General features: G+C 52.2%; 7 protein-coding genes across 7 annotated transcripts; 4 read left to right on the top strand and 3 right to left on the bottom strand.

Annotated features, from left to right (window-relative positions):
- Positions 1-17: 17 nt before the first annotated feature.
- On the top strand, positions 18-2,955 carry BO87DRAFT_370395 (dienelactone hydrolase; the record flags this gene model as incomplete). The annotated part of the gene is made up of 6 exons (XM_025622026.1): positions 18-192; positions 251-433; positions 517-818; positions 1,268-1,635; positions 1,721-2,500; positions 2,594-2,955. Exons 1-6 carry the CDS (start codon positions 76-78, stop codon positions 2,953-2,955), a joined length of 2,112 nt encoding a protein of 703 aa, XP_025474237.1. The 5' UTR covers positions 18-75.
- A 57-nt stretch (positions 2,956-3,012) lies between these two features.
- Positions 3,013-5,722, bottom strand: BO87DRAFT_411037 (pseudouridine-5'-phosphate glycosidase/carbohydrate kinase family protein). The gene is made up of 6 exons (XM_025626394.1): positions 5,464-5,722; positions 5,207-5,415; positions 5,019-5,160; positions 4,742-4,972; positions 4,389-4,689; positions 3,013-4,330 (listed from the first exon to the last, which is right to left on the bottom strand). Exons 1-6 carry the CDS (start codon positions 5,651-5,653, stop codon positions 3,058-3,060), a joined length of 2,346 nt encoding a protein of 781 aa, XP_025474236.1. The 5' UTR covers positions 5,654-5,722; the 3' UTR covers positions 3,013-3,057.
- A 124-nt stretch (positions 5,723-5,846) lies between these two features.
- BO87DRAFT_370388 (dolichyl-diphosphooligosaccharide--protein glycotransferase subunit OST1) lies at positions 5,847-7,774 on the top strand. The gene is made up of 3 exons (XM_025622025.1): positions 5,847-6,343; positions 6,468-7,500; positions 7,566-7,774. The coding sequence occupies exons 1-3, from the start codon at positions 5,988-5,990 to the stop codon at positions 7,689-7,691; spliced, it is 1,515 nt and encodes a 504-aa protein (XP_025474235.1). The 5' UTR covers positions 5,847-5,987; the 3' UTR covers positions 7,692-7,774.
- A 169-nt stretch (positions 7,775-7,943) lies between these two features.
- On the bottom strand, positions 7,944-9,360 carry BO87DRAFT_411035 (uncharacterized protein; the record flags this gene model as incomplete). Its single annotated transcript, XM_025626393.1, has 5 exons — positions 8,793-9,360; positions 8,601-8,724; positions 8,460-8,553; positions 8,285-8,377; positions 7,944-8,059 (listed from the first exon to the last, which is right to left on the bottom strand). The coding sequence occupies exons 1-5, from the start codon at positions 8,897-8,899 to the stop codon at positions 7,944-7,946; spliced, it is 534 nt and encodes a 177-aa protein (XP_025474234.1). The 5' UTR covers positions 8,900-9,360.
- Positions 9,361-11,622: 2,262 nt separating this feature from the next.
- BO87DRAFT_450913 (glutamate dehydrogenase (NAD(+))) lies at positions 11,623-15,644 on the top strand. The gene is made up of 3 exons (XM_025628438.1): positions 11,623-12,478; positions 12,552-15,385; positions 15,443-15,644. The coding sequence occupies exons 1-3, from the start codon at positions 12,064-12,066 to the stop codon at positions 15,545-15,547; spliced, it is 3,354 nt and encodes a 1,117-aa protein (XP_025474233.1). The 5' UTR covers positions 11,623-12,063; the 3' UTR covers positions 15,548-15,644.
- A 463-nt stretch (positions 15,645-16,107) lies between these two features.
- Positions 16,108-18,839, bottom strand: BO87DRAFT_420146 (putative mitochondrial respiratory complex I chaperone (Cia84)). Its single transcript, XM_025626990.1, has 2 exons — positions 16,416-18,839; positions 16,108-16,334 (listed from the first exon to the last, which is right to left on the bottom strand). Exons 1-2 carry the CDS (start codon positions 18,623-18,625, stop codon positions 16,166-16,168), a joined length of 2,379 nt encoding a protein of 792 aa, XP_025474232.1. The 5' UTR covers positions 18,626-18,839; the 3' UTR covers positions 16,108-16,165.
- A 122-nt stretch (positions 18,840-18,961) lies between these two features.
- BO87DRAFT_346101 (actin cortical patch component) lies at positions 18,962-26,395 on the top strand. The gene is made up of 9 exons (XM_025620887.1): positions 18,962-19,168; positions 19,289-19,527; positions 19,620-19,818; positions 20,415-20,503; positions 20,586-22,292; positions 22,957-24,255; positions 24,312-25,785; positions 25,838-25,999; positions 26,072-26,395. Exons 1-9 carry the CDS (start codon positions 19,021-19,023, stop codon positions 26,173-26,175), a joined length of 5,421 nt encoding a protein of 1,806 aa, XP_025474231.1. The 5' UTR covers positions 18,962-19,020; the 3' UTR covers positions 26,176-26,395.
- The last annotated feature ends 157 nt before the right edge of the window (positions 26,396-26,552 follow it).

Raw genomic sequence — 26,552 nt, 5'->3', positions numbered from 1 at the left:
TTATTCTCTCGCTCTCTCTCTCTCTTCCTCCACCTATCACTACTTCAACACCATCCACTCATCTCAGCTTCTAAAATGCGCCCCGATCGGCCTCGCGACCCCGTCACCGGTCCCGAAGAGGGACCGGAGCCCCCGTATCCCATCCGCATGAGTGGACCTGTCATCAAAGGCTTCGGGCGGGGCAGCAAAGAGGTACCTTGCACCTCCAACCCGGAAGTCCAGCAGCTCCAACTGACGCAAAGAACCACAGCTGGGCATTCCAACAGCAAACATCCCTGCCGATGAGCTCTCCCAGCATCCCGAATTATCCGTAGGCGTTTATTACGGCGTCGTGGCGCTGGATCCAGCGCGCTTCGCAACGGGGGAGACCATCCGCCCGGCGGTGCTGAGCATCGGATACAATCCTTTCTACAAGAACGAGTCCAAGTCAATTGTACGTCCCACCTCCCAGTTTTGTCACTTTATATACACCACTTGAATATGCAATAGATTAATGCTCTATTGTCTGCAATGCAGGAAATCCACATCATGCCGCCCCTCTCCGCCCCCTCGCCGACCGCCACTACTTCTACCGACGGACAGGTCACCTTCCACAAAATGCCCGACTTTTATGGCACGCCACTCAACTTGCTGATTCTGGGATATATTCGTCCTGAATATGATTATGTTTCGTCGGAGGCGTTGATCGAGGATATTCGCGTGGATTGTGAGGTCGCGAGGCGGAGTTTGCAGCGCCCGGCGTATCGGTGCTATTTGGTTGAGGATCCGACTAGTGAGGGGAATGTAAGGGAGGAGATTCGCTGGTTGACCAGTTTCGAGTAGATGTTGCAGCAGCATTGTGGTATAGTGGTTGACGCCATTGAGCGGTGGCGCTATGCGAGGGATGGGAAAACTCGAGACTTGTATATAGATCGACGTCACTGACTCACGATAGATACGATAATGCGATAGAATTGCCACGCACATATGTATGCAATGGATCGGGCTGATTTACAACCCAACTACAACTAACGAACTGACGGTGTACACACAAAGTTCATACTACTCAACCCGTCCCTGGCTGAATGGATCCACGTCGCCCTGTGAGATGAGAACAACACCCTGGAATCGTCGACGTCACTGAGCATGTCCGCCAAAGCATAAGCCACCAGCATACAGTATATATATGAATCGGGATGCTCGGAGTTCGCACCATGGATGACCATACTACTTAGCACATCTACTATACCACATTATATACTGGAATATTTCAAAATAATACTACTAGAATGGACCGTCTCCGCCAACACCTCCGTCGTCGCCGCAGCAGTTCCGCCGGCACAAACCCTACCAACAGCAACTATGGTACACCACTACAATCTCCCCCATCAGCCAACGACAAACACAGTCGTCGTCGCGAAGCAGAAGCCTCTCCCCCACGCAGACTATACCTGACCTCCGATACTCCCGACTTCGACGCGGGAATCTTATCGCGCTTCCGCGCTGAGGGCTTCGACGTCGAGTATCTCCCCTTCCGGGGGTGTCAAAATGCAGTAGATGGCTGTGGGGATGTAGATAAAGAGCGCAAGGAACTGGAGAATCTGTTGCATGAGAGGGAAGATGATCTCGAGCCGGGCGAGAGATATGCTGTCGTTGGTAATTCCGCCCCTCCCTCCCATCATACCCTACCCTACTTAACAACTACTCCATGGTATACATGACTGATATTAATGGTATAAAGCATACAACAAACCCGCCCACCTCCTCCTCGAATCCCACCACCAACCACTAACAGCCACAAACCCCTTCCCCAGACTCTGTGCCCTAGTGGCATACTACCCCGAAGGACCTCTCACCAGTACCAGCACCGCCAACAACAGCAGTAACCTCACCAGTACATCCCCAGATACCTTTCGCGGAGCAACAGGAAGTACATCCTCAACAACAACACCCACAACCTACCCCCCCTCCATCCCTCTCCTCTGTATCCAGATCCACCTCGCCGGTACATCCACCACCACCTCCTCAATCGCAGACACCCTCCTCAACAGCACCAAAAACCACCCGCGAAAACGCCACCGCTGCCACGTCTTCACCTACCCCGAATCATCACCTAGATTCGCTGAGCCTTCTTCGTCGAACTATGACAAGCTCTCCGCACGCCTAGCGTGGTCTCGCGCCCTCGAGACCCTAAAGCGGGGGTTCGGATGGCCCGCGACGAAATGGCGTGTGCCTGATGTCGAGAGCGTGTGGGAGGAGTATTGGCGGTGTTTATCGTCTTCGTCTTCCACTTCTGGGGAAGGGGGTAGTGAACGAGACGAAGAAGACGAGCGCAGTCACCGCGCAGCGGAATTAGTAGGGTTGATGGTGGGCAGCGGAATGGGTGTGCAGATGGAGAGTGTGCATAGTAGTGGGAGTTCTTCCTCACATTTATATACTGGTGCCGGGAAGGGCACAGAGACAGAGACATGCACGATTGAAGAGTCGCCTGTCGTGGTGTGTGTGCCTACTTGTGCTGGTGGTATGTATCCCCCTTCCTTCTGTTCTCCATCACCATGAGACATGACATATAGTGAACATGACGAGATACTAATGAAAGTTGATGATGGCATAGGAACAACCCCCTCCACCATAACGAAATTCTATACCAACAGCCACTTCCTCTCTCCCACTCCCTCCCCCTCTAACCAATCCATCCGTCTGCTCTCCCGCACTACAGGGCCTGATCGCATCGTCGATGAACTTCTCCTAACCTTCACGCATGATCGTGCCATTCCATGGTTACTGCCGAACCTGCCCCCGACGGGGAAGGACGTCAAGGTGGCGTTGGTGCTGGTGGCCAGTTTCACGGCGGGAAAGGTCGCCCGCGTGCATGCTTATTGGGATCAGGCCAGTGTGTTGGTGCAGGTGGGGGTTTTGAGTAGAGATGGGTTGCCTGTTGTTGGGGCGGAGGGGGTGGATATGGTTGTTTCTTAGGGTGGATGTTTTGGTTTCTTTTGGTGTGCGTAGTAGTATGTATAGTAGTAGTAGCATGTCTGTTTAACGCGAATTCATAGATCATGGATGAGTATGAACGCACTATATACTTCCAGCCAGTCTGGATATCTCTTTACTTACTCCCCCCTCCTGCTGCAATGTCATTACGCTCGCTTCTTGTGCTCGTGGAATCACCTCTTCCACAGCTCCTCCCCGCGCCAGTCCTGTCACTACTGCTCCCAGCAGCGTATCGCCCGCTCCGTTGACGCTTACAATGTCCTTTTCATCTAGCTCTGCTGCAGCTGGGAACAGCCGCAGGTACACTCCCCCGATCAGCCCGTCCGACGTCAACGCCCGCGAGAGGATATACGGTGCTGACTCCGGACTCGTCAGTCGCGCATCGCCCGGCCGCAGCAGCTGCGTCAGAAGCACGCCTTCCCGGCCTAGCTTGGTGAGCACGCATGGGATAAACGGCAGTAGCTGGATGCTTTGCTGCGGGATTCCCTGGTCGACCAGCGTCGCCGAGGTCATGGCCACTAGTCGCTCGCGCGACCCTGATCCCGTCATGCCCATGGCGTCGATGATCCGCCACCATTCCTCTGAGTCAAGGTGTCCGTTCTCCCGCGCGGCCTGGTACATGGCTGCGAGCTCGAACTGGTTCGGGGCGGCCAGGCTGACGGTATTGTTGGGAACGCAGTCAGGTGGTTTGATGGCGGACCTGAATAGACAACGGCTTTTCGCTGTGGACACGGGCTCAAAGGCTACCCGTGCCTTGTGCTTCTTGGCTAGGGATACCCATTTGCTTAGGACTTCGTCGTTCCAGTTGCCGTCGACTACTGCCCATTGAGGCTGTGCGCGGGACATCATTGGTTCCCAGAAGTTGTCAAAGTCTAGTGCCTGCTCTGGCAGTTCCATGATTGCCATGTCGGCCATGGCTACCACTAGGTCTTTCTTCGCATCGTTGACGGCGATGTATTGGGCCGTGCGTGCTCCGGAGGACGGAGGGAGCACCTTGATGGCGGCTGTGGAGAGACCCTCCTGTCGGAGACTGGACAGCGCAGCTTGGCCGCTTAGGTCATCACCCACAACGCTGCAGAACAACACTGAGCTGTCCAGATACCTTGCGGCAATGGCCACATTGTGTCCAACTCCCCCTAGGCTCTGTCCGATGACGGCGCGGTTTGATGTCTGCAAAGCGGGCGTCGTGGTGTTTGCTTCGGCCGGGGCAAAGTCGCAGGAAAGATCGATGGCCAAGGAGCCAGCCACGAGGACATCCGCCTTGGTTATAGTCTCCAGTGGAGTCTTAGTTGCATGCTCCAGCTCTGTTTCAGTCGCTTGGTCAGCCCTACTGGTCCCGGAGAAAGCTGGCATGTGTCTGCGCACACCATCTCAATTAGGATATCCCGAGTCTGAACGCACGAGTGGCAGCTCACCGTTCATTGAGCGCCCCCCCAGACCGCTCCAGTTTGGAGAGTTCTACGGCAACCTTGGCCGCGCGCTTCACGTTCGCCTCTACCAGAGCTCGGTTGGCAATCACGCTCTTTCCGCCGCTGAGTTCCTTGATCTTGGCCAGCACAAAGGGCGTGTTGTCACTTCCATGGTAGCCCTCGACGTCGGCGAGGCGAAGAGCTTCGTCGATGATATGGTCCATATCACTCTTTGCAACAGAGTGCTCAAGTGGTACCGGGTTGGCAAGAAGGATGCCCGACGAGACGGGGATTTGCGACTGGGCGTCTGTATTCATCAGTATCTTATGTGCGTCAGTGAGATATGCAGCAAGACTTACAGACAATAGCCGCGGCCTCGGCCTCATTTTGAATGACCTTTGGACTCTTCAGCCCGCTGTCCCGGGTGTAGAATGCAGGAAAGTCCACAGAGCCCTGGCGACCATCGGCAAAGGTTCCCACACAGACGCCCTCCGTCTCGAGGTATTCGAGCGTACGCGGGATGTCCAGGAAGCTCTTGCACCCAGAGCTGACAACCGCCACCGGTGTGCGTCCCAGTTCAGTAAGGTCGGCTGCTACAGTTAGCCGGACTCTCGTTATATCCATAGCTGCACGTACCGGAGATGTCCATGGAGTTCTCGCCGCCGCGATGCACACCACCTAGTCCACCAGTGCCGAATATCTTGATCCCCGCCAAGTGCGCGAGCACCATCGTGCCAGACACCGTTGTACCCCCATGAAGGCGTTTGCCAGCCAGCCCCTACTACTGTCAGATGTGTATCGATAAGAGGAATCATCCCACCCACCAAGCCACAGATGTAACCAAGGTCTCGCCGAGACACTTTCAGCGCATTCTTCTTCTCCGCAGCTGATGCTAGCTCGACAAGCTCCTCGGGACTTAATCCAACGCGTGCTTCGCCACCAAGAATTCCAATTGTAGCAGGCACAGCGCCATTGGACCGGACGACCGACTCTAGCAACTCTGCCAGAGCAACGCTCTCAGGATAGGGAAATCCTGTAACTGTCAGCTATACCCAACCAACCAAGCAGGTAGAAACCATACCATGAGTATAGATGGTCGACTCGAGAGCCACGACAGGCTTCCCAGTAGCAACAGCATCGCGGACTTCCTCAGACACCTTGAAGAGCTTGCTCTGAGCGAGACCGTGATAGCGCCGGGCTGCTACCGCGGCTCGTGCCGGGGCTCTAGCTGACCGGCAGCATGAACGAGCAGCAGCTCGAGAAGCGAGCATGGAGACCACGATGGTTGGGACACTGAAAACTAAAAGCAAAAAAACGAGAGTCTCGTAGCTAGACAGTGCGGGGATAGAGTTGCAAGGAGGAATCGCGGGTTATCGGCGATAAAAGCAGGAAGTTTTGGCCGCGGCGGTCGCCGTACGTAATTCGTAATCCCGCATCGGGACACCTCAGCATCTCCGCGCGTCTCTTTCTCCCCCTCGACTTATCGCCCAATTCCTCCCACCTTCCCGTCCATCTTCTCGCTCATTTCTTTCTCCTTGGGACTATCTCCTGGTGAGTGTATAGGTCCTAGGCGCGGTCGTTGAAAGACCGCCCATATCGCCCACTATGAGGCCGTTTACCGCACTCGCTGCGCTGTGCGGCTTGTTCCTGTCCAGCAGCAACAGCTTGGTTTATGCCGACTCGACTCCCTCGAGCTCCCCTGTAGCTCTTCCTCGCGATTTCAAGCCTCCCCAAGTGTTTAAGAACGCCAATCTCGTCCGCAACACCAATTTGGAGAAGGGTTATTTGCGTGAGACTGTCAATGTTGTCGTTGAGAATGTGGACAAGAAGCCGCAGTCCGACTACTACTTGTCCTTCCCGTCAGACCTCTACGACAAGGTCGGTGCCCTAGAAGTCCGTGATAAATCGGCTCCTGAACAGGGACGCTTCGAGGTGGAAGCTACTGAGTTCGACTCGAGCAGGTAAGTCGTCCGCAATGGCGGCCAATGGCTGGGTTGGTGTAGGACGAAGCCACGGTTGCTTGATCTATGCATGGTGGATGTATCTAGAACGGCTTGCTGATCTTTTGTCTTCTTGACCATACAGGGACTTCCAGTACTTTGTTGTTCACCTTCCCAAGCCTCTTGCCCCTTCGTCGCAAATCACCCTGGGCATCTCCTACTCCGCCCTCAACACCTTGAAGCCTCGTCCTGCGGCCATCAGCCAGACTGATCGCCAGTACCTCGCCTATGCCTTCTCGGCCTACGCTCCCTCGGCGTACACGACCGCGACCCAAAAGACCAAGATCAAGTTCCCCAGCACCATTGTCCCCGACTACACCACCACGGACCTGACGTCGGGCGCGGATCCAGAGCGCCAGGGTGCCACCTACACCTACGGACCCTACGCCGACATCGCTCCCGAGACCACCTACCCGGCTAGTGTCCGGTACGAGTTCACCAAGCCCGTCATCACTGCCACTCTTCTGGAGCGTGACCTGGAAGTGTCCCACTGGGGCGGCAACCTGGCGACGGAAGAGCGCTACTGGCTGCGCAACAACGGCTCCAAGCTCACTGACAACTTCAACCGCGTGGAATGGACCATCAGCAGCTACCAGCAGCTGCCATCCTCCGCTATTCGCGAGCTGAAGATCCCCCTTAAGCCGGGCTCCGTGGACCCCTACTTCACCGACGACATTGGCAACGTCTCCACGAGCCGCTACCGTCCCGGAAAGGTCCCGAACCGCGACGCCTCCCTGGAGCTCCGTCCCCGCTTCCCCATCTTTGGCGGATGGAACTACAGCTTCCGCATTGGCTGGAACAACGACCTCTCTGCCTTCCTTCGCAAGGCTGTCACCGGCGCTGATTCTTACGTCCTGAAGGTCCCCTTCATCGAGGGCCCCAAGGTCCCCGAGGGTATTCAGTACGAGAAGGCTGTCGTGCGCATCATCCTCCCCGAGGGTGCCCGGAACGTCCGCTACGAGCTTCTCGAGAAGGCGACTAGCAATGGCCTCCCCGGTGCCAACCAGATCCAGACTGAGCTCACCAGCCACAAGACTTTCATGGATACCCTGGGACGCACGGCGCTGACTTTGACCGTGGAGGAGTTGACGGATGAGGCCCGTGACTCGCAGATTGTGGTAAGTAACTACCTACATACACCGGATAAATATCGGGAATAGTCAAGCTCACACATTGGATATAGATCACTTACGACTACTCTCTGTGGGATGGACTGCGCAAGCCCGTGACCATCACGGCTGGCCTGTTCACCGTGTTCGTTGCCGCGTGGGCAATTGGTAACATTGATGTGAGCATCAAGAAGCGGTAGATGGAGGTTGTATCATATTGTTTCAATTATACCAGACAGACAGACAGAATTCAATAGTAGCTGTTTGTAGACGACTAGAGATTGATAGTGTGATCTAATGATTCCCTTCTGAGTAATATGGAGACTGCCTAATGCAGAGTGGTCTTTGCACTGAGGAGTCCGTAGGTTATCAGCTGTCAGCGTCACCTGACATATTAGGCGTCTCTAGCTTAAAAGTTTGGCAAACCAAAAGGGATTAGCCTCTATTGTATGTTATTTCAACGTTCTATATCTGGGCCTGCTAATGATGGCCAGATCAGTGGGACCCTCGGATGCATGATAAGGACGCTCATGTGTTTGTTTCTGTGTGCCTTGCATTATGAGAGAGCCTGGAAAGGGATCACATAGATTTGAACAGCGAGAAATAGGGGAAGTGTAAAGTCCGCTGTGACGGGTATTTACCATCATCAGCCCTCATGAATCTTCTACAGCACTATCTCGATCCATTGCACTCGTTGCCTGTTCGATTGGTTGTACACATAGTAGAGCAAAGTTTCACTGTATCAACTTCGAACTTTTATAATGACAATCATTGCAGGTGTAAACTAGTTCACCATGCAGCACGCTGAGTGCATTATGGATGGGTTCACCCGACGCAATATAGATAGGTGAACTGTATCCCGTCCAGTAGGATCTTATCGGAGGACCTACTCATTGTGAGCGAAGACGACCACAAGCTCCTCAAGCCGGTTGTATTGCAGTTTGCACCATGCAGGAGTGAGAGCAAACCAAGCGGAAGCTGATCAACGTGGTTTGCATGCAGATGCTGCAGAGTGTAAATGATAGATGTCTGCAGCTCATCAGCCATTATACTGCTCCCTAACTACCTCCAGTGCACGAGGGCAATGGCAGCGACCAAGCAGCCTTGACTGTATCCAACCATTCGAAACTCTGAAATGCAGGTGACAGAGTTGGCCTTGGTATGTGACCTGTTGGGATCGGACTTGCTGATGATATGTCGCCGGGATAAAGTTCCTCCCAGCAGCAGCCGTGTCTTCATGCAAAGCTGTCCGAGAGCCTATTCAGCTGAGTATCTTTGATACAAGTCCAAAGACTAAACACCTATCAGCGACCAGCAGCCGAGCTCGAGCAATCAAGTAGCAAAGACGGTGAAAATACTCGGGAGTCACAAGATGCAGAATGCGCGACACCGCTTGTGCGTGCCTCATCCTGGCATGTCTGGATTACATCCAGGCAGCGAATGGCGGGTTGTACGTCATTGCATCAAGGAATCACGGCAACCGAACGAAGCAGCCGACAGCGAATGGGAGCCGCTGGGGATGGCGCATGGTCCGGGAGTATTCTTTTGTCTTCCAGTGATGGAGTTCTCATTACTTCATATGGACCATTCGAGACGACGAGCAAGTGGAGCCTCCGGTGGGTTAGAGCAAAACCACTCATGTTTGGAAGTCTGATCCCCATCCGTTCCACTTCCACCAGCCAAGGGGAAGGGGCGAAAGATATTGAAAGAGAATGAGGGAAAGGAACAATTATCCACCCCCGCCTCTGGAAGAAGAGGGGAATGTTGGGAATTTGGAACTTTGGGGAAAAGAGGATACGCGGACGGACTTTCTATGGGGTAATAGCACGGGGTAGGCTTGAGCCATTTTAATAATGGGAATTCCGGCTGGGGATTCCGAAGCATTTCATTTGACTGGGGAAGTTGGACTGTTGGAGACTAGTAGGAGGCAGTTTCCCTCAAACCCTCCCCCTCCCCGCAAGTTGACTAGGAATGGATTGAGAATAGTACAGAAATGGTAGCCACGGGCCATCTTCCAGGTACCGATCGACCATCCCCCCCCGCAAGTCTAGATGCGTGAGGAAACTTCGACGGACACATATGACTTCACACTCAAAGAAATTGGAAATTGCGTGCTAACTCAATACTACTTCTTTTGTACTAAGTGGTTACCCAATACCAAGTAACTAATCAATTATCCCCGACAGTGCAAATCTCCCAAAAGTGGTATTGTAATGGCGGTGTGTATGATCCATCCTTCCCTCAATGCGGTCAAGTACCAAGTAGGTTTAGTTATCAGTCATTTTGTCAGGCTGGACACAAAGGAGCCCAATGATTCTGGGCCAAGTTGATAGATCTATTCCTAAAAAAGATAATCTGTATCTATAGTAGTCTAAAGTAGTAAGTATCATTGAAGAAACTACCCTCAACTGATCACAATTAACCATGACAAAGTACTCGAATTCTTGCTGCTATCTATCTGCCACACACATCCGATAAGAAACCCCGGTTGCTAATATGATAAGCCCGAAAAGCAATCAAGTGCGGCATTTTTCCCTCCGTTGATGCTCGCCATTACGCAGAGAAACCTGCAAAATTCGGCATCGTCGGCGATGATTTGCAGCGGACTGGCCACCATGACACACCAAAACCCCCTTTCGAAACCTACAGCCCTACTAAGTGGAGTTGTTGGCCCCCTCCAGCCGGTCCGGTCAGCTGACTAAACCGGGAATTTAGAGGCAAGTATGGATGCTGTAACGGAGTATCTTACGGGGAAAGAATTGTAACTGGCCTTCTACTATATACCTACTCTACCGACTTTATTACTTACTTACTTTTACTGACTGACCTCACTGCATGCAGGTGGTCAAAGACCTTACCGGCCATCTCAATCGAGTTTCTCACACAGACACACACTCACACACTATCTATCTATAGTGAGTAATAGATCTCAATTTGGATCTATCCCGTAGAAGTCTCACGCGACAGAGACTCACTTTATTCTAAATTTGTGCCTGGACGCCGCCGCCCCTGGACTGAACTCAGGTGACACTCCCTTTTACTCCATACCTTGTTAGTAACTATGAACCGGCAAAACCAGCCACAATGACTCCAGCTCCCGTTCCAAAGCATCTGAGGCAATTTTTCCATTTTTAGCCCTGGGCTACCAATCACGTCGGTATCTTGCGGTATTTTTCACACTTGCCTCATTTGAACTAAAATGGTTCGCGATACCGAAAAAGGAAGCTGGGACCCACTCGACTTGGCATCGTGAATCGAGTCATCCGCCGTGGAGCCGTTGCACAGTCGGGCCAGTATCAATGAGGGAAAGGGAAAAGGAAAAAGGGAAAAGAAGGGAACGTACATGGGAGTAAGGCAAGGAGAGAAATAGAAAGTTTTTTCCATGGATGAAAGTACCGCTTCATATACACAGTCTACTCCCGGCGTACAAGCCTCATTGAATCTGTACTACATAAAGTATCTAGCCACCGTGGTATCTTGAGTAGGAACAAAACATGAATTTGACAGTTGGAGACCAGGACGGCAACGTGGAGACCCATGCACAAGGGCGGGCCATCCATGATCCTCAGGCAGAAACAGCCAGGCCGTCCAACGACTTGCCCCGGACCGGGCCCCGTTCCTGGCCGATCGCATAGCACCGGCTCTCTGGGTTTGGCTGGCTGGCCGAATGATAACTATTTGGGCTTCCCAAAGAAGTGTTGCAGGTATGACTTAATAATGGCTGTGCCATTTCGGATTAATTTCGTTTTGGGAAATTTCTGATTTTTTATTTTTATTTTTTATTTTCTAATTCTTCTTTTTCTTTCGATGTGATAATAAGAAATGTTTATTATTCAATTATTATTATTTGTTTTACCTTTGGGGAAATACGACTCTTCGTCTGGCTTCAGCTCCAGTTTGTATAAAGAGCCAGCATCTGCCGTGTGGATTCGCACCGGATTTCCATTGCTTTGTTCGTGTCCATCACAGTGAATAACTTTCCCTTGTGATTTGATTTGATTTGATTTGATCTGATCTGATCTGATTTGAATTCGCATCCTTCTTTCCTTCTTGGAGAAATTGGATCCTCTCCACTACTTAACATTTCCCTCTTCTCTCCCCATCTTCCCCTCTCATCTGTGTTTCGTTCCATTCGTGGAAATCCTAAAACTCTCTCAACTCAACCTCTCTGTGCATTTTATTGGTGACGTGTCGGTTGATGGCTGGTACCGACAAGTGAACCCGTTTCAGTCTGTTTGGCTCATTTCTCTTGTTCTCCCCGATAAGCTTCGAGCTTTCGTCATTGCCCTGGCCCGTAGCAACGCCAGATCACCAATTTTCCTTTGCATCAATCGACGCTTCCATTGAGGTAGGTTTGTCGCTTGTGGTCTAGAATTTCCATTCTTTCCCTTCTTGCTTCCTTCTATATCTCTCTGCGCCGGCGCCATCTCCTGCACATCTTCATGCAGCTGTGTGGCTGCCTTATCTTTCCCGGCTTCAGCTTCCCTCCCTCTCTCTCCCCTCCATTCTCGCGCACGAACCAGTTTTCTTATTATCGCTAGCAGCTTGGCTCCTGTCTTTGTTAATCCATGCATGGCTCACCAGGTAGCAGGTATAAAACCCACTAGTGCCGCCTCTTTTCTGAGTTCAATTGAGCCTCTATACTCCTCTTGCCACTCCACTCCCATCATGGTCTCTCCCGCGCCTTCTTCGTCGCCTCTTTCCGACGGCCACCTCAATGGCACCAACACCCTTCCCATGCGGACGGGGCCGAAACTCTACGGGAGCAACGATGGTTCTCAGTCAGGAGCTGGAACTCCTCTTGGTTTCCAAAGACACCCCCACAATAAGATCCTTGACAATGTAGCTGGCTCCAGCGTGCGCCAACCATCGCCGCAGCCCACACATCTGGCCATCCCCGGTGGTGGCCAGCATCGCATTCTCTCCGAGGAAGACCCCGGCTATGTGGCGGCCAAATTCGAAGGGAAGGAAAAGCAAATGGAGCAAGGTGAGTGGAATTCGAAATCCGTCTAGTTCTATTGGTGGCAATTCATCTGACTCTTTGCTCTCTCGTTCACTAGTCATGGATCAGCTGGAGAAGAAAGGCTTCATTCCCATTGAATTTGTCGTCGGAGAAACCGAGTGGTTCTACAACCAGCTCGGTATTGACGACACATACTTCCAGACCGAGTCTGTGGACGCTATCGTCACGCAGATTCTCTCGCTATATGCTGCCAAGGTTGCAGCTTATGCCCGTGACGACAAGAAGCTCGAAATCCGGTTGGATAAGGAAGCAGAAGATCATGCTGTCTACATTGATACCAGCAAGCCCGGTATCGCAACAGTCGAAGGCCCCGGGTATGAACAGCGGATTGATAAGAAGTATATCAACCCCTCGACTCAAGGCAACAGCTATCGCGTTGAGACCTTCCGTTCCCCGACACCTATCCCCGGTGATGATGGGCAACAGCTCCGTTGTTACTTCGTGTACAAGTGCCAGTTTGCCAACCCTAATCCCGATCCGTACGAGACCAACATCGATATCATCGGCGAAAAGAGGTTCCTGCAGAAAGCCACCCCTAACACCAAGGCGATCTACCAGGAAATCATCAGCAATGCCGTGAGCCGCTCCGGCCCGGTTATTGAGCTGTTTGAGATTGAAAAGAGCCGCGAAAAGAGACTAGTCATTGCCTACCGCCAAGGCTCTGCCATGGGGCTTTTCAGCGCGCTCTCCGATCTGTACCACTACTACCGCCTGACCAGCTCACGGAAGTACCTGGAGAACTTCTCCAACGGCATCACGGTGATTTCGCTTTACCTGCGTCCTCTTCCTAACAAGGAGATTGCCGCCAAGTATCCCCCGATTGAGGCTGCCATCCACCAGATCATCAAGGAAGTCTCCCTTTTGTACTGCATTCCGCAGAACAAGTTCCAGCACCATTTCGCCAGTGGCCGCCTTAGCTTGCAGGAAACAATCTATGCCCACTGCGCCTGGGTGTTCGTGCAGCAGTTCCTGAACCGACTGGGCTCCGAATACATCTCCCTGACAGATCTTTTGGATTCGAACAACAGCGTCCATGCGGAGCTGTTGGCGAAGATCAAGAAGAGGTTGCGTACCGAGACGTTCACCTCGGACTACATCTTGGAGATCGTCAACAAGTACCCGGAACTCATCCACAAACTTTACTTGGACTTCGCCAACACGCATTACGTGCAAACGCGGGGTCCCGCCGAGGATGACTTCCTCCCCACCCTGAGTTACCTGCGTCTGCAGGTTGACGAGGTGTTGGACGGCCACAAGCTGAAGCAGCTCATCTCGAGTACTGCGGCCAATGAACATGACGAAATGGTCATGAGTGCCTTCCGCGTGTTCAACGCCTCCATCCTCAAGACCAACTTCTTCACCCCAACCAAGGTTGCTCTCAGCTTCCGACTCAACCCCGACTTCTTGCCGGAACATGAGTATCCCCAGCGCCTCTACGGTATGTTCTTGGTAATCAGCTCCGAGTTCCGTGGATTCCACTTGCGATTCCGGGATATTGCTCGTGGCGGCATCCGTATTGTCAAGAGTCGGAACAAGGAGGCCTACAGTATCAATGCGCGCTCACTATTCGACGAGAACTACAACCTTGCCAATACTCAGCAACGCAAGAACAAGGATATCCCCGAAGGTGGCGCAAAGGGTGTGATCCTGCTTGACGTTAACCATCAGGATAAGGCCCGCGTGGCTTTCGAGAAGTACATCGACAGTATCTTGGACCTGCTGCTGCCTCCTGTCAGCCCGGGAATCAAGGACCCGATTGTGGACTTGCATGGCAAGGACGAGATTCTGTTCATGGGACCCGACGAGAACACGGCCGAACTGGTCGACTGGGCCACGGAACATGCCCGCAACCGCGGTGCCCCCTGGTGGAAGTCGTTCTTCACGGGCAAGAGCCCCAAGCTCGGCGGTATCCCTCATGATACCTATGGCATGACGACCCTGTCGGTCCGTCAGTATGTGCTTGGTATCTACCGCAAGCTGAAGATCGACCCGAGCACCATCCGAAAGTTGCAGACTGGTGGGCCTGACGGCGATCTGGGCTCTAACGAGATCCTCCTGTCCAATGAGAAATACACCGCCATTGTCGACGGGTCCGGTGTGATCGTTGATCCCCAGGGGCTGAATCATGAGGAGCTTGTCAGACTCGCCAAGAAGCGGGCAACCATCTCTGAGTTCGACCTGTCGAAGCTCTCACCCAAGGGTTATCGGGTTCTGGTTGATGAAAGCAACGTTCATTTGCCAAGTGGCGAGCTGGTCCACAATGGTATGATTTTCCGCAACCTGTTCCATCTGCGTCGTGACCAGCAATATGATACATTCGTGCCTTGCGGTGGACGACCTGAGTCTATTGATCTCTCCACCGTTGGAAAACTCATCAAGGACGGAAAGGCCACCATCCCGTACATTGTCGAGGGTGCAAACTTGTTCATTACACAAGACAGCAAGCTTCGCCTCGAGAGGGCTGGTTGCATCCTGTTCAAGGATGCTTCTGCCAACAAGGGAGGTGTAACATCCTCCTCATTGGAGGTCCTGGCTTCCCTGTCTTTCGACGACGAAGAGTTTGTGGAGAACATGTGCATCCGCGAGGATGGTACCGTGCCCACATTCTACAGTGAATATGTCAAGCAGGTGCAGGAGGTCATCAAGTCAAATGCTACTCTCGAGTTTGAAGCGATTTGGCGCGAACATGAGCAGACAGGATTGCTTCGCAGCGTCCTGAGCGACCGTCTCAGTGTTGCCATCACTCAATTGGATGAAGAACTTCAGAAGACAGAGTTGTGGGACAATGTTGAGCTTCGCCGCTCCGTCCTCCACGATGCTCTGCCGAACCTCCTTCTGCAGAAGATTGGTCTCGACACCATCCTTCAGCGGGTTAGTATTACTTACAGCCCAACATAGTTCATCAACGTGATGCTGACCATTTAATAGGTGCCGGAGAACTATCTGAGAGCCATCTTTGGTAGCTACCTTGCCAGCCGCTTCGTGTATGAGTATGGTAGCAGCCCGAGCCAGTTCTCCTTCTTTGACTTGTAAGTCGTTCATTTCCCTCTCAGAACATTTGATGCATTTTTCTAATGATGACTACAGCATGACCAAGCGTATTGCGCAGCTCAACGCGAAACACGACTCTTAGACGGATATACCTGTTTTCTTTATGATTGTGTTTGTTTGGTGATATGCATTTTCCGGGAAATACATACCTACTGCTCATCAGCAGTGTTACGGATATTCTAATTGTGACGATGTCCATTGCATGGGATACAAAAAAGACATGAATAATACAGACCTAATACATCATCTTCGTTTTCTTTCCTTTTGCATCTAAGTAGTTTGCTCTGATAATTCAACTTGAATACACCCCCAGCATAGTCAGGTCGAAATTCACTGCTGCCACACTTGCAAAATTACACCTTTCGTAACTGTTGGATTTTTTGAGACATACCTACAGGACACAGCCAAACAAGTTCCTACCCACATCCCATTTAAGCTGTCTTGTAGCATAAATGAGTACAAGGCGTAGTTGACAGGATAAATGGAAATAACAAGTTACTAGACATGAATGATATGTAATGCTGCAGGCTCAGATAATGCTACATAAATAGTGAAGTAAAGTACAAATGTCACCAGCCTAAATTTACACGCATATAGTGACTAGACGACCACCTCATTGTCCTTAATGTTGAACTTCGGCCCTTCTTCATACTCGGTCCGCTCGATCTGTTCCAACTGCGCCCACAGAGCGGGGTATTTATCTTTGGCCCACTTCTCAACCTCATCCTTCCAGTACTGATACGGGATGGCGTTGTAGAGTAACCCGATCCTGTAGTTGCGTATACGTTAGTACATGTTTCCGGACCTAACTTGGGGTTCAACTAAAAGATGGGGAAGAGGTGAAACGTACGAGTTACGAGTCGGCAGGTATCCAGTCTCAGCCTGCATCTTGTCCAGCGCTTCAGTGGCAAGATCAAACTCGCACTGCGCGGCCAATGCCTCGACGTATGCCATGTACAGTTGGCGATCAACGGTGATTTCGAGACGCTTGACCTTGCTCATCATCCGCATGGCCTCCTGGATTCCGTTGTGGTGTTTTTCACATGTCTTGAAGAAGATGGTGATGGTTTTGTGGGATGGGCCTTCGTCCGATTGCAGGATGTCGCGGAATACGTCCAGCGCTTTTTCGGGCATATCGCAGGCGGCGTATGCCAGCATGAGGCCGTTCAGGAGGCGCGTGTTGAGGTCGACTTCCACGTCGAGCTTGAGCATGTTGTGGACCAGTTCGAGGTTCTTGGCGTCTTGGGTTCGCGCGAGGCCTTGGAAACACCGCGCGTAGGTGTCGGGTTTGGGTCGTCGTGCGAAGTCTTCTGCTTGTCGCATGTGTCCAAAGACCAGGAAGGCTAGGTCGCTACGGTCTCGCTTGAAGAATGAGCTCATTATCTCGGTTCTCAGGCTGACGCCGGATTCAGGGAACGCGAGCTGGAGTAGTCTGTACATTTCCCAGGCGTCATCGGTTTCCTGGGTCAGATCGGTGATGAAGTTGGTGAGAGTATTGCGGACTTTGGTTCTTTCTTCGGAGTCGTAGAGCCCGAGACGTGGACGAAGGAGCTCGGAGACGGCCTCCCACTCACGACGGTACAATAGCATGTGCGTCAGCGCTGCCAGAGTGTCTGCTTCCAACCGGACATTGTTCTCGAACAACGGATCGGTGAGAGAGCCCACTTTCTCCACCACGGCATCCTCCTGACTTGAGTAGCAAAGGACGGTGATCAGCTTGTTCATCAATGGCAAATTCTCGAGCATGATGGTCTCTGGGTCGTGCAGATCTTCCATGGAGCTCAGTGCAGTCTTCACATCCCCAGCTTGAATGTACGCTTCCAGTCGCAGTAGGTAGGTTTGCAAGTCCGGCTCCAGGCCCCACTGGGAGGCGAGAGATGCGAACTCTACGGTCAATTCAGGATTCTTGATAGAGTTGGCGTATTCCATCAGATCGTTCACGCATGAGATGGTGAGTGATTCGCTGGCCTCTTGGTTCCCAGCGGTCAGAATTCTGGCCTTCTCCTGGACGGCCGCAGCACTCTTAGTTTGAACAGCTTCCCAAAGAAGCGTGATATTGATGGTCTCCGAAATCGGTGCGTGCGAAAGCGACTCGAAGATAGAGCTTGCCCAATCTGTCTCGGCCTTCAGGATTGCGTAGCGGATGACAGCTTCCTTCGCGGGAACGGAGGGTTCTTCTCCGGAAAGCGAGAGACTCTCGTAGACCATTTTCAATGCCGCTAGCAGGTCCTGTTCAACGAGGATGCTGACCAGCTCTTCATGGGCATGCTGATCAAACATAATGCCGTGCTCGTTCAGCTTTTCCGTGGTGCGTCTGAGCTGGTTTCTGTCGTTGATAATGGCATAGCCTTTCAGGACTGTGAGCCAAGGGGAAGGACTGGTCTTGCTCAGTCGGTTCCAGAAGTTCTCGACCACATGCCGCGCCTCATCTGGGTTACCAAGCGTTGCCTGGATATGAATGTAAGATAGAAGCGCAGGACGGCTGACGTGATTGTTCCCAAATCCATGATCCGCACAAAGCTCCAAGAAAGCTAGACGGGCCATCTTTCGCACGGTTTCGTGCGCCTCTGGCAAACATTTTGCCTCCGACAGGACGTAGAGGAGATTCTCGAGGTTCTCGGTGGAAAAGACCTTTTGCCATTCCATGCGTTCCAGTTCCTCCTCGCGGGCTCTGAGGTACTTCCAGGTAGTAACAAGCAGCTTCGCATGGTAGTTCGTAATGATTCCAGGCGTTTCCGCGCGTGCAACGACAAAGTCCTGGAAAGCTTTGGCCAGAATTCCATTGGCGGGGCCTCTGCTCTGGTCACTCAGTGATCTCAGCAAGTCTCGCATTGGCTTCAATCCAGTTTCAGAGGGCAGAATCGCAGGTTGAGGTTCGGCAGTTGGAGCCGCAAAAGCGAAAAGCCCGCGTCGCTGGGCATGGTATGGACAGAGAGGACCTAGCTTGCGGGATCGATGGCTACGAGCAGTATGCAGGAGGCGATAGTGACAGCGTGATGATGAAAGAGGCTCATTATTCAAGATGGCCCGAAAGACCCTTCTAGTCAGGTGGGACTGCATGTTGATCAAGACGTGTCGATGCGAGGAGCTCCCTGGTGAAGGGAAGTCGAGTGTTTCGTTTCTTGTCTAGTTCTCTTTTCAGCAGAGACGTATGAAGTATAAGACAATTGTTTGTCAGACACCATGAAGCACGGTCTATGCACGATGTCAAGGGATGCAGAGACCGATTGGAGAATCAGGCCAATTGACGCAATGGCACCGAGGTGTGTTTCCTTGGATCGAGAGGTGGGAATGAAATGGAGGAGACGGAGTTGCGGGCGGAAGTCCAGGCGGCTCTTGGCGCGTGCCGAAAAAAGAAAATCGATCGCATCGTCGGCCAGCTTCATCACCCCCGACCTTTTCTCTCCGGATTGTCATTCTCCTCCCCCACTCCTTGGCCATCTCACTGTCCCAGTATGGCTCTTCATCTCTTTTCGTGGTCGCCTCTGCGCACCGTTGGCTCGGCCTTTGGGTCGGTGTCTGCTGCTGCTAGTGTTGCTTGTCGCTGGAATTCGACGGCTGCTGCTCCGAATCCCGCTCCTCAGCGTGGTCCCAGATCTCGGTGTAGGTGATACTACTATTCAGTCCCAGTCTCTACCCGCTTCATAGGCAGAATCTTGGGGGAACTTATCACGATCACATCCCTTTCAATTGTTCCTTTGCTAATCGTTGGCTTCAACACAGCTCCCAAAGTGTACAACCGCCGTCGTGGGCCAGTGGACCGCCGCCGATTCCTCGAGGAGCAGCGGGCTCAGAGTGAGAGCAGGGCCTTGGAGAGGTACCAGACGCGTGAATGGAAAGCCGGTGATCTCTATGCCCCTCATGATCTCAGCCCGGCAGAGATGAAGAAATGGAGGAAGCGCTATAGTCCCTCGACTGATGCCTTTGACGCACTGAACCTGAACCCTCTGGATTTGTATAAGGTATGCCGATGCATTCTGAGCCCTTGGAAAAGAAAAAGAGCATGGTTCTTTCTAGAGGTTATTGCTGATTGCTGACAATTGATGCACCACAGAACTTCTCTGTCATGTCGGAATATATCACCTCGATGGGTCGGATAAAGCACAGAAACATGACGGGTCTGCGGCCCGTTAACCAGCGCAAGATCTCCAAGGCCATCCGGAGAGCTGTTGGACTTGGTCTCATGCCCAGTGTTCACCGACACCCGGAAGTTCTGGCGGCCGAAGCAAGGTCGCGGATGGAGGGAGGAAGTGGTTACTGATTAGAGTTCCTCTGTATAACATGGGTGTAGGGTCACGGACTGGACTCGGGTTGCTTTCGATATGATACTTCATTTTTATTCTCAGCTTTTGAATTCCTTGGTGTTTTTATCTCTCTTTGTTCTTCTATTGCTAGCCAGACAGCCTTGACGGGATGGCCTATGTACAACTACGACTATTACCATCATTATCCTCATTTCAATCCAACCAATACATATGACATTGCGCAATGACCGGGACCGAAGGGGAATTTCAGGCAGCAATCTAGACTGGACTGAATGAGCATTAATGCCTCTGATAAGACGATACCAGTAGTTATATAAGTACGTACCTGCCCGGTCAACCCACGGCAGCATCCGCGGCCCATGTGTTTCGGCGGCACCCCCACCCATACGTCAACAATCTAAACATCGCCGTGCTTCTCCCCCTTCCCCTGTTTCCCTCACCCAACATCTCTAGCTTTGGTTGATTCTACTTGTGTCTTTATTTAGCGACGGACATTGCATTTAAATACAACCATGTCTATCACGAATGGTCCGTTCCCACCTTCTGCCCGATTGATTATCATTCATTGCTAACAGGCCACCTAGAGTCCATCTGGGCTGCCAGCCCCTCCACCACCAGGGGTCAGCCCACCCAGCTTTCTGCGGACGCCAAGGGCGAACGGATCGCATATGCGGTATGGCATTGATACTTTGCTGGAACTCGTGCAAATCTAAAGCTTCTTCCGATGCTTACTGTCCCTTTTTTGTAATGTTCAGGCAAACAAATCGGTTTTCCTCCGCTCGATTGACAACCCCGCCATCGCCAGGCAGTACACCGAACATAAGACGCAGACCACTGTTGCCCGCTTCTCACCCTCGGGCTTCTATGTTGCCAGTGGTGATGCTAGTGGTATAGTGAGAGTCTGGGACTGTGTTGGAGAGGGTATCACCAAAGGCGAATACAGCATTGTGAATGGTCGGATCAATGATCTTGCCTGGGATGGCGATTCCCAGCGCATCATTGCTGTCGGTGACGGAAAGCAGCGGTACGGCCACTGCATTTCTTGGGACAGTGGTAACACTGTCGGCGAGATCTATGGCCACACGCAACAGATCAATTCCGTCTCGATCAGGCAGCAAAGGCCGTTGCGGGCCGCTGCCGCTGGTGATGACAAGAATCTAGTCTTCTACCACGGCGCACCATTCAAATTCAACACGGGAATCCGTGACAAGCATACCAACTATATCTATGGAGTCGGCTTCAGCCCGGATGGCTCGACATTGGTTAGTGTTGGCGCGGACCGCAAGATCTGGCTGTACGATGGCAAGACGGGAGAAGTTAGAGGCCAGATTGGCGAAGGAGAGCACAACGGCAGTATCTTCGGCCTTTCCTGGTCTAAAGACTCGCGGAAATTTGCCACAGCCAGCGCAGACAAGACTGTTAAGATTTGGGACGTGGAAGCGGGCAAGGTTACCCAGAGTTGGAACATGGGGGAGGAAGGGGCTGCAAATGTCAAGGACCAGCAGGTCGGGGTGGTCTGGCCTCAGGGAAGAAGCGATGGACTGCTGATCAGTCTTTCGTTGAGCGGCGACCTTAATTACCTAGTTGAAGGCACCCCGAAGCCCAGACAGGTCATCCAGGGACACCAGAAGAATATCACGTCCTTGACCCAGTCTCGCTCTGGCAGCGATGCTGAGACCTTGTGGACTGGAAGTTTTGACGGCCGGGTCTGCAGCTGGGATGTTCCCACGGGGGCCGCAGAAGAAATGGAAGGCGACAGCCACACGACCTACATCGCAGGTCTCGCGCCTACACAGGAAGGCAATGGTCGGATCTACAGCGTCGCCTGGGACGACACCATTCGCTCCGTGGATATTGGTGCTAAGACTTATACCGGAATCTCTTCTAAGCTGTCGGGACAGCCTAAGGGCGTTGCAGCCGCAAATGACTTGGTGTTGGTGGGTGCGTCGGAGAGCGTCGAGATCTACAAGGACGGACAGAAGACTGGCGACTTCAAGCCTGACTTCCCAGTCACTGCGGTTGCGGCCCATGGCAACATTGCAGCTGTCGGAGGTGAAAATGCGACCGTCCAGATCTTGGATATCGCGGCCTCGAGCCTTTCCCCCAAGGCTACCATCAAGGCCACGCGGAATGCGGTGTCTGCCTTGTCTTTCTCCCCCGACGGATCTCTCCTGGCTGTGGGCGACTCTCGGGGTCGCATCCTTGTTTACAAGGTCGCAGACGGTAGCCTTGTTACGGATCGTTGGACGGCGCACACTTCTCGAATTACTTCACTTGCCTGGAACGACGACAATAACCACCTGACCAGCGGGTCATTGGATACCAACATCTTCGTCTGGAGTTTGTCCAAGCCCGGCGACTGGCTTCAGGTGTCTAACGCTCACAAAGAAGGCGTGAACGGTGTTGCCTGGATCGCCGGAGGATCTAAGATTGCCTCAGCTGGTGCTGATGCGGCAGTCAAGGTATGGAAAGTGGAAGGTCTCAATTAGAGATGGGGTCGACTTATAGAGAATATGCCAAGTGTATAGTGAACGTTTGAGGTTTTGGCTGGTCCACGATATATTTTGCTTTTTCTGGCTTTGGCTTTCTGAGTTGTCATTGTTCGGATATTATCAGTTTGTAGAGAGCCATCTCATAGTGTAGTAGAAAGCGGGCTGGGATGACGAGGGCGTGACCCGTGCGTGAGTCTCGTCGCAATGCCCGCTCGCATTGGTCACCGGACCTCCCAAGCTCTCCACCGGCGCACAAGATCATGGTGGAACAAGGCCTTATTCCTGTTCCTGTTCCAGCGTCGCCAGTTCCGGCAGTCTCCTCTATACGCTCGAGTGGAAACTGGGAAGGGAAAATGAGGTAAACAGATCATGTCTCTGCCGGGCGACTCATCGAGCAGCGGTGCCCGGCGCTTTCTGCGCCCGAAGAAGGTAAGCTGCATAGCTACTAGCTATCTCCAACCACTACCTAGCTAGCATTACTATCTAGCTAGCTAGGTTGCTTGGCCTAGACTTCTTCCCCTTGCCTCAACCTCTACGGGTTAACGGTGCATCCCCGACCCTGCCAAAAACGCCTGTCAGCACGGGGAAAAGAAGAAGCTTATGTCGCGTTGCTGATCCATATTGCTTTTCTCAGTTACGCTACGCAACCTTCGTCTTACCGAGAACGGGCCAGCGACTCAAGGGCCTCATTAATCTACGAAACCCATATCCTGACCCACATGGGGATAGCGACAACGATGAACGACGGCCACTTCTCCCCAGAAATGTCATCGAGTGCCCCAAGAGCCTCCCAGCACGGCTCTGGTATGGACTTCAACATACATGGCCATGGATGCATGAGTTCGTTTCGTCGGAGCTAGGAATCGGCGTTTTGAAGTGCAGTCTAGCTTACTTGCTTGGATCACTCGCGACCTTTGTCCCGGCCATTGCGTCGTTCCTGGGCCATCAAGATGGCAAACATATGGTTGCTACCGTCACGGTCTACTTTCATCCAGCGAGATCGCAGGGCGGCATGTACAAGGCTTTGATTTGTGCCTTTCTTGCTTTCCTTTATGCTGCCTTCATCTCTCTCACCAGCATGTGTGTCTCAATGTTCTTTCAGGACACTTTACATATGCTCCCCGTGGGACATGCCGTCGTGCTCATTGTATTCTGCGGCGGCGGGCTAGGCTTCATTGGTTGGACGAAACAGAGACTCGGCGATCCGCTTGTTAACGTCGCATGCTCCCTAGCTTCATTGTCGACCATAACTGTCTTAACCAAGGAGGGTGCAGTACAAAGTGGGGATCTATCTTTTGCGAAGATCTCTCAGGTTCTGAAAATGGTCGTGATGGGTGTCACCATCACAATGGCCGTGTCTTTTCTGATCTTCCCCATATCCGCACGCAAAAAGCTCCGATCCAACTTGACTACTGTCACTGAAAGCTTGGCGACAATGTTGGCTCTAATCACTGAAAGCTTCCTCAGTGGCTCCGAAGAGGAACTCCAGACTGAAGATTTCACCAACACGGCTGCGCGCCATAAAAAAGCATATGCGCAGCTAGACAAGCTTGTAAGGGAGGCGAAGCTTGAGCATTTTGTGGCAGGCACGGAAAAAGAGTACCGACTGGAGAAGAAGTTAGTTCGTTGGGTGCAGGACATCACTCATAATATGGGTGGTTTACGCAGTGCAGCCCATCTGCAGTTCCAATTGCTCAAACCAACGGAGCTCGCACAGGTACAGAGTCACCCCCCCGAAACCGGCCCTATGCCCCTGATAAGTCCGTGGTCACTCCATGAAGATGGGCCGTTCCTGGAACGAATCGATGAGCAACCAGACGAAGAAGACAGACTCGGGGCTGCTGATATGAACAACGCCAATGGAAACCCAACGAATCCTCTGCACCCGGCAGATATATTTGCCCTCTTTATCAGCCATTTAGGGCCTTCTATGGTAAGCTATCATGTCAATAGATGAAGCGGAGATCAGTGAATGCTAATAGTCCACAGCGCTCGCTTGCGTTTACCCTAAAAGAAATATTCAGAGACATCCCGTTCACTCCCGCGCCTGAATTTAGAGTTTCCGTCAACAGTCGCTACCGGACGAGTCTAGATCGTGCGCTTGAGCTCTATAGACAGTCGCGCGAAGAAGCGCTCAAGACCATCTATAGACAACGCGAGCTCACCGGGGTACAAGAGCTAGAAGTCGAAGCTGATTTGGAAGAGGTTTCTGCAAGCTGTGGACACTTCAGTTTCTCTTTGCTGGAGTTTGGGGAGCAATTAAAAGAGCTTTTAGATATATTGGATGAACTACAACTGGAAAGTGAGGAAAGACCGACAGGGAGATCTTGGAGCTGGCTTAAGTTTTGGCGATGGGGTGGCCCTGGAACGAGGAAGAATGACTTGGAGCAGTCGTTGGCTCCAACGGCTGATGACACAGGCGCAGCACCTCGGCGGGATATGACCAGCTCACCGGAGTCATCTGTTAGCCCTTCACCGGCCAAGATCGAGAGAGTTACCTCTGCCGCCGAGAAGCGTCTCGGCTATCGCATATGGAGGTCGCTGGGGTTCTTCCGCCGCGACGATACCAAATTCGCGATCAAAGTCGGAGCAGGCGCTGCACTATATGCCTTGCCGTCATTCCTCCAATCTACTCGGCCCTTCTATTCCCATTGGCGAGGTGAATGGGGGCTCTTGTCCTACATGTTGGTTTGTTCCATGACGATTGGTGCTTCCAATACTACGGGGTATGCACGGTTCTTTGGAACATGCCTGGGGGCACTGTGTGCCATCCTTTCATGGTACGTGAGTGCAGAAAACGTGTTCGCTCTCGCTTTCCTGGGGTTGCTCATGGCCACATGGAACTTCTACCTCATCATTGTCCGCGGTCAAGGTCCAATGGGCCGGTTTATCATGCTCACCTACAACCTCTCAGTGCTATACGCCTACTCACTTACCCAGAAGGAAGGCAGGGACGACCAAGATGAAGGGGGCGATAGCCCAATCATTACTGAAATCGCCCTTCACCGAGTGGCGGCGGTTTTGTCAGGCTGCGTGTGGGGTATCATCATCACGCGAGTCATATGGCCGATCAGCGCCCGGGAAAGGTTGAAAGAGGGCCTGAGCCTATTATGGCTACGGATGAGTCTGATCTGGAAGCGCGGTCCTTTGTCCACAATGGCCTTCCCCCAAGAGACTGCAGGCTTCATGAGTGCTCGGGAGAAGTTGGAGGTGGAGCGGTTCCTGTCGCATCTGGAGTCCCTCCAAGCCTCTGCGCGATCTGAGTTTGAGTTGAAAAGCGCCTTCCAGGATGCCAGCTATGGCAATATTTTGCGGCGCACTCGAAGCCTGGTGGATGCATTTGTCGCCATCAACCTGGAGTTGGTCAAGAATATGACCGCATCGGAAGGGGAACTCGCTATACTTCAGTATACAGTAAAAGAAAGGCAGCAATTATCCTCCCGCATTAGCCATCTGCTATCTGGTAAGTTTCACGAATGTAGCCATTGATTATTGGTAATTGACGAATGCATTAGTCATGGCCTCCTCGATGAAGCTGGAGTATCCATTGAGCGACGTCCTCCCCAGCGTGGAGCATGCTCGAGATCGGCTCCTCGCACGGCTCTTTCACTATCGCAAGGACATTGAAACGTCACGGCTATCAACAGACGAAGACTATGCCCTACTTTACGCTTATAGTATGTTACGGAGCCCCTTATTTTCATTGGAATAATGAAAGGAAACATGGCTGACTCTAGACGCGATTACAGTTCTGGTGACGGGGCAAATTTCGGTGGAGATTGAAGCGATTATGGGTGAGATCAGCCGGCTCTTCGGGGTCCTACATGAGGATGCAGTGAAGCTGTATTCCTAGTGAGGAGATTAATAGAGATTGGATTCTGGTGTTTGTAAATCACTCTTTTATGGTGTATTTGCCTATGGTTATAACTCAAAGAGACTAAGGCGGTGAGAGGTATAGAGAGAGAGAGAGAGAGAGAGGCGCGGTGGTCATCTTTCCAAGTGCGCGCGGGGGATGCCGTAGAAAAGCAGATTGCCCTTGTCAAGTAAAAGAAGTCACAAAGTAAATAAACGACCACAATGACTTAATTTGGAACAAAAAAAAATAAATAATAAGAAATTAGAAAGTCCAGTCTGTGGGCAAGCAAAATACCACCGGGTGACCTTTGAGTTGCAAGTGGATGGACGGCGGGATTCAATCCAATCCATCTTCCCCAGACTTACCCAACTTCC

This window comes from Aspergillus neoniger (assembly GCF_003184625.1).
Source record: "Aspergillus neoniger CBS 115656 unplaced genomic scaffold BO87scaffold_60, whole genome shotgun sequence".
NCBI classification, from domain to species: domain Eukaryota; kingdom Fungi; phylum Ascomycota; class Eurotiomycetes; order Eurotiales; family Aspergillaceae; genus Aspergillus; species Aspergillus neoniger.
Note: the sequence above shows the minus strand (reverse complement) of the source record. Positions and strands in the feature narration are given on the sequence as shown.